The sequence below is a fragment of the Hetaerina americana genome, unplaced genomic scaffold (genome assembly GCF_022747635.1).
Source record: "Hetaerina americana unplaced genomic scaffold, ioHetAmer1.1.p SCAF_7, whole genome shotgun sequence".
Classification (NCBI taxonomy): domain Eukaryota; kingdom Metazoa; phylum Arthropoda; class Insecta; order Odonata; family Calopterygidae; genus Hetaerina; species Hetaerina americana.
This window is the reverse complement of record NW_027287316.1, coordinates 50,531,964-50,539,973: the sequence shown is the minus strand read 5'-3', so window position 1 is coordinate 50,539,973 and position 8,010 is coordinate 50,531,964. Positions and strand designations below refer to the sequence as shown.

The following is an 8,010-nucleotide window of genomic DNA, read 5'->3' as shown; positions in this document are numbered from 1 at the left end:
ATCACTTACTTCGTACGATTACTATGGAGTTAATAGCTACCATTCAAAAGATCCCCAAACATGTGTGAGGAACAGAGTGAAAAATTAAAATGATACATGTAGAAAATGTATCAACGTGCTATTTACACTTCACTACAGCACGAGGAAGTAGTGACCAATTCTATAAAATCCAAATCTCAATAAAAGACGACGAAATATTTCACTGCGCTAGGGTGAATTACTTAGCGTGGGTGAAAAGAGGGCGGAAATGACTGCCTTAGGGAAATCCGCTTGGATGATTAAATGAATGATACGATGCACACCCTATCTTCAAAGGCCACTTTTCAAAAAAAACAACAATAATACCCCAAATAATCACATATGCTCACATATTTTTAAGCCCACCTTTTAGTGTTCTGTTGGGTGAACTTTATATGAATAGAATAAATATCTGGGGTTATTCTGCAGTAAGGAAAGAAAGTAAATGGATTCCAAAACAAAATCTAACGGAAAATATCAGGAGAACAATTGATATTGGGGGTAGACCCTGTTGTTGTAATCAAAGCACTAACTGAAGTCCATTGCAGGTGGCCTAGGTACTGCTGAGAACCAGGAACCTTGACCCTAGTTGGGGAGGATGACAAGCAACCAATGGCGGTGAAATTTTTTTTTGTTTTCATTGTTCAAGCAAAATTGTTTGCTTTCAATTTGAATTCTGCCTTTTCGTTCTCCTTATATCCACAAGTTGGGATTTCCTCGTCGTCCTTCGGATCACCTCCGTGCCCGTTAAAGGTGTTTGTTTTCACGATCAGAAGAAGCGGCTCCTCCGCTCGCGAGTTTTATCGATTTACAGGTGCGTTTCTGTGGGCGCGAGCATTTGTGTGTGCAGACGCAGCACACGTGTTTGACGAGCTTTGGCCCGGCTGGCAGACATTCAAATCCTCCGCCCCCCCCCCTCTGGCCAGAATCCCCAGTGTTTTCTTTCCTCTCCGTTTAAATCCATGCCGGACGTAGCGTTGTTCATTAGCACTTCATCGAAGGTCAAGCGTATCGGCTGGTCATGAACTTGAGCAATGCCTATTCGGTAGTGACAACGTTTTTGAACTCCCAACTCTCTAAAGTACCATCGTGGAACGAGCTCTATCCACGTCAAATACATGTTACGCATCGCATTCAATTATCAGAGGGTGTAATGCAGAGTACTCACAGCCAGCATATAATCAGGTTGTTTCCACTCCCGAATTTTTATCGTTTTATGGTGATTCTATTTGTGTGAAGGATAAAAGATGTAAATCCTATCGGATAGGATGCGGTGGACCCGAATATTTTACTGTTGATACTGTGGAGATGGTTTCGCATTTTTCTCCACTCAACCACAATTAAAATTAACTATAATATTTCTCTAACCGCACACGAATCCTGAATGACGCACTATATCTCATAACTCGGCAGTTGATTCTCTGGTTGGATAATTATTCCATAAAATCTAACATCTATGTTGAAATTCAAAACACTAATCACCCGGACCGGGAAAGTCATTTATAAGTATACTTAATATTAAAATTAAGTATTAGTTCCTCTCATGTTGCTGAGAATCCATGTCTACGTGGTACTCTCACACCACTTGGGTTTGTGGCTGTTTGTAAAATGAAAGAAATTTAATTCACATATTTTAAAACATGCCCACGTCCGTATTCATGATATCATAGAAATACGAAACAATTAGTATAACATTCATTACACATAATACAATTATTTCAGCTAAATTTTCATATAAACTACCAGGAAATATCAAAGTATCAAAGTGCGTTTCTCCACGTAAAGTTTAAGTAAAAACAGACATTAAATGTATGTATCAAGCCTAAGTTAACAAGGGATCTAACTTCATGAAAAAAATGCTAATCGACAACGTGATACTTTCGTTTTTTCAACAAGCAATTATTTTAAAGAAAGACTGAGATCGTTCAAGAGTATTGTCATGGCCAGTTAGCGTGACCTTTGCTGCTATGTTTGTCTGCCGCCAGATAATATCACAGTCAATATCTTTTGGGTGTTGTTAATTACGTACCGAGGAAAAGAATACGTGATTCGTGTCCACAAATTTGTACCGTTGCATAATGATCATTAACTTCGTTCACGCAGTTTATTCAATTATCGAGTGGTTACTCAGTTAAAAATCTGTCAGTTTCCACCATCTAATTTGTAAATTCTATGACCTCGTTCACGTCAATTATTCACGATTTTAATTAGGCTCTTTGTTAAAGCCACTTGAAAGATACCCGAGTTATCAGTTCTGTCATAACTAATTCCCGTACGTGATGAGTACCTAACAGAGTAAACAATGAGTTTGGTGCAGAATTAATTTTACTCTTGGTCCATCTCCAAAGATTATATACCGGTAAACAGAACGGTATGCGGAGCGTTAGAAGGCTCTCACCGAGAGCCAATTAAGTCTGTGCACGCGCAGTTGATTTTATCGTTAATAATAGAACATTCAGCTTGATTAAAAAAAACAATAATACAGCCAAATAATGCAATTGCAAAATTTAGTAGTATTGTAGGCTTAATTTGCAATGTTTAATAGATCACCAGTGGGTAATGTTGTTTTGGCACGTAATTTTGGTCTACTCTTTGGTCTCTAAATAAGATATCGATAACATACATCATTACCTAGGAAAAAATTAAAATTTAGCATGGGTTAAAGGAAAGATTTTGAATCTCCAAACCTTGCAGACTACTAAGCTGACGGAAACGATACAGACAGATGTATTGCCTTCACGCTGGTCTACACCTTAAAAAATGTCTTTATTCGTAAAACTTATTACTTACTTATTACACCATATGACTCAAAGATTCTGCTCTCTTTTTATTTTTACACATAAATGTTGTAATTTTACGTCAGCTTGTCACCAATAATGAAACTATGCAAAATACCAGACTTCCAAACGTATTCGGTGAGGCAATTATTATTTTAACTGCATCATTTTAATATGTACCAATTTTCCACTTCTAAGTAAAATTGCACATCTGGTAATTTTAATTTCACATATTTGAGGCATGAAAATACGACTGAGCAGCAATCAGTCAGCATATGTCGGTAAAATATAATTTGCGTAAGGGTAGAAAACCTATTTGATACAGTAAATTACGTGTATCCATGCTGTTTCCGGAAATTAGCGTCGCGTTGGTGAATTGATGGAAAACTGTTTCGCCCCCAGTCCTTGAGGCGTCTTCAGGTCGAAGTGCCGAAGGTGCAAAACAGTTGTCCATCAACCCACCTACGCGACGGTAATTCCCTGAAGCAGCCTGGATACATCATCTGATAGACGTCGTGGAAGCCTAAGGATTAAGAGAAAATTACAGTTTCAGGTACATTTTATCTCAACACAAAAAAAACGAACTTCATCGCTAAGCGAAATTATCGTCCTCACCGGCGTACATCTTAAAAAATGATAATAAAGTAGAAGCACTGAAGTTTAAATTGACTCGCGTAAAATACGACACCGGACACATACAGCTCCTGGAGCCACTTAACACTCGTAAATTTATTTATTTTACTTTGAACCAAAAGTCCCCGGCCTTTTGAATCGGACTATAAGCGTAGAACATCAGCATTAATCACAAACACCCAAGCGCTATGATGGAGGGAAACTTACTAAAGCGAGAATCGAACTCACCCTTGGTTTTAAATACTTGAGGGCGGGGCTCACTTAGACTAAGCCCTGCAGTGTGGAAAATCACATTGTTGTAAGGGGGTGGGGATTTATTTTTCCTATGCCGCCTATGGTATCCCAAAAAGTCCTAGTGTCCAGAAAACAGCACAGCTTAGATTTTGATATTCCGTGACGTCGGCGGAATAGGATCCCGATAACTTCAGTTTGGCGACCGAACGCTCCATTTGCGCTCACCGAAATTTAGTACCTAAATACTTGAAAAAACAATGTCACCCTTTCGGAGACCACCTGTTAAGGAATTCTGCCTAGTCAAACTGTACGGCGTTCCGAAGCACAAGAAGACGGATAGAAATGTTAGCACATCAGTGGTCTAACAAAATTCCCCTAGTCCACTGTCTTTAAGAAACGACAGTACCATTTTATAACTACGCTATGAATTAAAGCAAGAAATAAAATATTAAAGATTCCGTTTCATTACCTTAGATTTGGGCCACTCTTGCAATCGATGTAACGCCAGAATGAGTGCACCATTGAAATATTTCCGTCGCTAATTAAACAAACGAATTTTTACGCAGCAGCGCACAATCGGTAATTTTCAGCAAAAAGAATTATTTTTCCCATTTCAAAGGAATTAACAGCTTAATCCCAGGGGGGGGGAGCACAAGTTCTCGTAGGATTGTCTTCGCGTTACGCCTATTGCAATTCATCTACTCTCACATAAAGGAGTTCCACAGAAAGATTGTTTTTCCGTGATGGAATAGAACCCGATCCGTCGAAATGCAACGCGCATAATTCGGCGCACCGAACCCAAACCGAACCCGCGAATTATTTTTCGACGAAATCGAAAGTTTCCACTCAATTGAACTGATGATTTATTCCAGGCAGAGGGCGAATGACGACGTATATGCGTCGCCCACCACCACCTGACGAACGCAAGCAGTCGGGCCACACCCAGCGCGACGCGACGCTCCCCACGCTGGGGATGAAGCCGGCCCCGAAAGAGAAGAAAAACTTCACAGCGAAGCGTGGCGGGAGAAGGATTAAAGACAGTTTTTGGCTCATTTACCTTGGCACCAGCCTTCAGGAGTTGCAGACAGTACATTTTCCCGATGCCCACGGCACCCCCGGTGACCAAGGCGACTTTTCCGGTGGGGTCCATGTCTAACTGCTAATCACTTATCGATGAAAAAAAAACCCTTGCAATTCGAGAGCCGACCGCGCACTAAGAGGGACTGGGGCTGGAAGGAAGAGCCGCGCCGCTCTCCCCCCTATATATATGCGTTCCGGCTATCTCCCTATTCTTAGTTGACCTTCACATTAATGACCCAGATGCCGGAGTTGGTGGCACTGGTGGTGGGTGCTCCCCAGTCAGGTTTCCCGTTAGGGGAGTATTACATTTTATATACACGTGCATGAGTATATATAAACATGTAAACCATAACGCTATATATATATATATATATAAATATATATATATATAAATATATATATATATATATGTATATGTGTGTATATATATATATATATATATATATATATATATACATATCCACACTGTAAAAAATACAATACATATATATATATATATATGTGTGTGTGTGTGTGTGTGTGTGTGTGTGTGTGTGTGTGTATTTGTATACGTCTATGTTTATAAATATATATATATATATATATATATATATATATATATATATATATATATATATAAACATACACGTATACATATATATTCCCTTCCCTCCATTTCTTAGCTTTCTGTTTTGGACTGCCTATAAAAAAAATGTTTCTCTCCTCCGTGTTTATTGTCGAATTACCTTCCACCTATCCGTGTCGCGTCTTTCTGTTTGTACACCGTTCGCTCCGTGAATAAACACAAACATTTTATTATCTCTCGAGCAGAAGAAGGGGATAGGGGAGAGGGGGTGGTTGGGGGAATCTCTTTTGATTAGTGAGCACGTCGTACATATAATGCCGTATTGCGGTGAGTAATTGTTCTCACGATAGCTCTCCGTAGCTTTCGTTAGCATCAGTTGTCTGACCATGGAAGAAAATTCTCTAGTAATGAAAGATATTAAGCTCTTTATTTTTCCAGGTGGACCACCTGTTGCTTCAAGTTCGACATGGTAAATAAATTGGGCCGTAGCGAATTCATTATTTTGTGATACTTGTTACAATTATTTGACACGATAAGGGTGGAGGTTTTAATCTGCATCTATCTACTAAAGAATTGTTTCTATATAATTCACTTGTCTTAATACGGTATATTGTTCAGTTTAAGTTACTGATGTGAATCCTGATAGGTTATATTTTCTCTTTCAATTACGTAAAAATTCATTTTAAATTCTTTCATAGTTTTGCTTCACCCCCCCCCCCCCACATCCCTTAAAAGAAGCCTCTCCTTAATTCCATCAGTTATTATTCGTCAAATTTTTACCTCATTTTTCTTTCTGCGTTTATTATGAGGCAGTGGCAGCGAAATAATTTCGTGCCATGTTGAAGCACCAGTTCCCTAGCTTTAGACTTGGTAATCAGAATCTGAGTTGTTCGAGAATTAATTATCCTGGCAGGAAAATTTAAAATGGTTTTGTACCCAGATGAAATGAAAATTGATTCTTATCCATATTGTGATGGGATAAACCTGTTTTTTTAAGAATGATAGTTCCAAAATATCCAAAGAGACCATTCTTTCTATTCATAAAGAGAACTAAATTTTTGAGAAATAACTTATAGATCCAGCCTTAGTTTCTCTTCTAGTTTCACCTTTGTTCTTTGAGTACCTGATTAATATACAAGGTCTGTCCCAAAAGTAGTATGACCTATCTTTTGGATAGACGGACGGGCGGGGGTTTCTCTGGCTGAGTTTGAGGGTGGGGAGTCTCAGGAAAGGCTGGAGGACGGTGGTAGTTGGTTCCAACCCTTTGCGGAGTGCGGAGCGTTCGTTTGCGAAACATCTACATATAACGTGACCTCGTTACATTCCGTCATTAACCGCTCATTTTAACCGCGTTAAGCCATCAACTTTTGCGTAACACTCGGAAAAACCGGGAATGAGACTATTGACATGCACAAGGCAGCTAATAGTGATAATGCCATGCGTAAATCGGGTGTTTTTTAAAGGCACAAGTTGTTTCGGGAAGGTAGATAAAATGTTGAAGACGCCCTTCGACCTCATAAACTGACGAAAACAGTGCAAGAGTGAATGTTTTGTTGGAAAGGGATCGTACCTGTATATCATGTGTTCGTATGGTTTATGGTATACTTAGCATCCCTAAAAGTGATGTGCATGGACCAAAAACATGGGCATGAGCAAGGTGTGTGAGAAGTTGGTGCCGCGAGTGCATCCGGATGAACAAAAGGAAACTCGCACGCGGATCTGCCAAGAGATTCTCGACCCTACCTCAGCCACCCAACAGCCCTGAATTTGTCCCACCAGACTGATTCCTCTTCTCCCGTCTAAACCCATGCTCACCACGGCTCGGAAGAAGCGTTACAACAGACCGTGACGAGGGAACTTAGTAGTGCGAGTATATTCCGGAAGCCGCTTTCCAGAAGGCGTGCGAGGCGTGTAAAACCCGCTAACAGCGGTGTGTGGACGGACAAGGGTGCTACTTCGAAGACTTTTGAGTGAATGTATCGATTCTGACAACTTATTTTAATCGACTCAGTCCTACTACTCATGGGGCAGACATCTCCCTTCATTCCGTTCGCTTCATTCCGTTCATCCCAATCGCTTCCCACCACTGCCTCTCTTGCCTCCTCCCCTTTATCACAGTCCTCAACGTTCCTTCGCCAATCAAAATGCTCAATATATATATATATATATATATATATATATATATATATATATATATATATATATATATATATATTTCATAAATTCTTTCACTATCCATTATACTGTAGAAATATTATCCAAAAGAAACTATAAAAAATGATGAAAGCCCCAATGGCTTCAAGTGCAAATATACAGGGTTGAGGAATGAACCTATAAGCAAACAGGTATTAATTATTATTAAACTTTTCTCACTTTTACGCAAAAATCAATAAGTTTATTATAATAGAAAACATTATGAAACTGAAAATCTGTCAGAAATCAAGATTAAGTGACGTGCTACACCCTAAAATTATCCGTGATGCTTCAACGAGCAGAACAAGAGTAATGTGATCCCATGAGCCAGCTCATCGCACGCCGCTTCACTCCTCATTTCCGCTCATGTTGCGAAGTTGGCAGCATTCATATTCCTGCGTAGATACACGTGCTCCTGTTTGGCTCCGGCGTAATAGTCAGTGTCTCCGTACTGACCCACAGTTACTCTTAATAAATCATTTCATCACGAGCTAGCCTCCTCAAGGTACA

At 39.6% G+C, this 8,010-nt stretch overlaps 1 protein-coding gene across 1 annotated transcript in view; it reads right to left on the bottom strand.

Moving 5' to 3' along the window:
* The window catches only part of LOC139696955 (15-hydroxyprostaglandin dehydrogenase [NAD(+)]-like), a 26,396-nt gene extending 21,490 nt beyond the window's left edge, over window positions 1-4,906 (bottom strand). Inside the window, exon 1 of the mRNA XM_071595860.1 lies at window positions 4,720-4,906. Coding sequence (XP_071451961.1) covers window positions 4,720-4,812 — 93 coding nt within the window. The 5' untranslated portion in view covers window positions 4,813-4,906. The remainder of the gene's footprint in view (window positions 1-4,719) is intronic.
* Window positions 4,907-8,010: the final 3,104 nt, after the last annotated feature.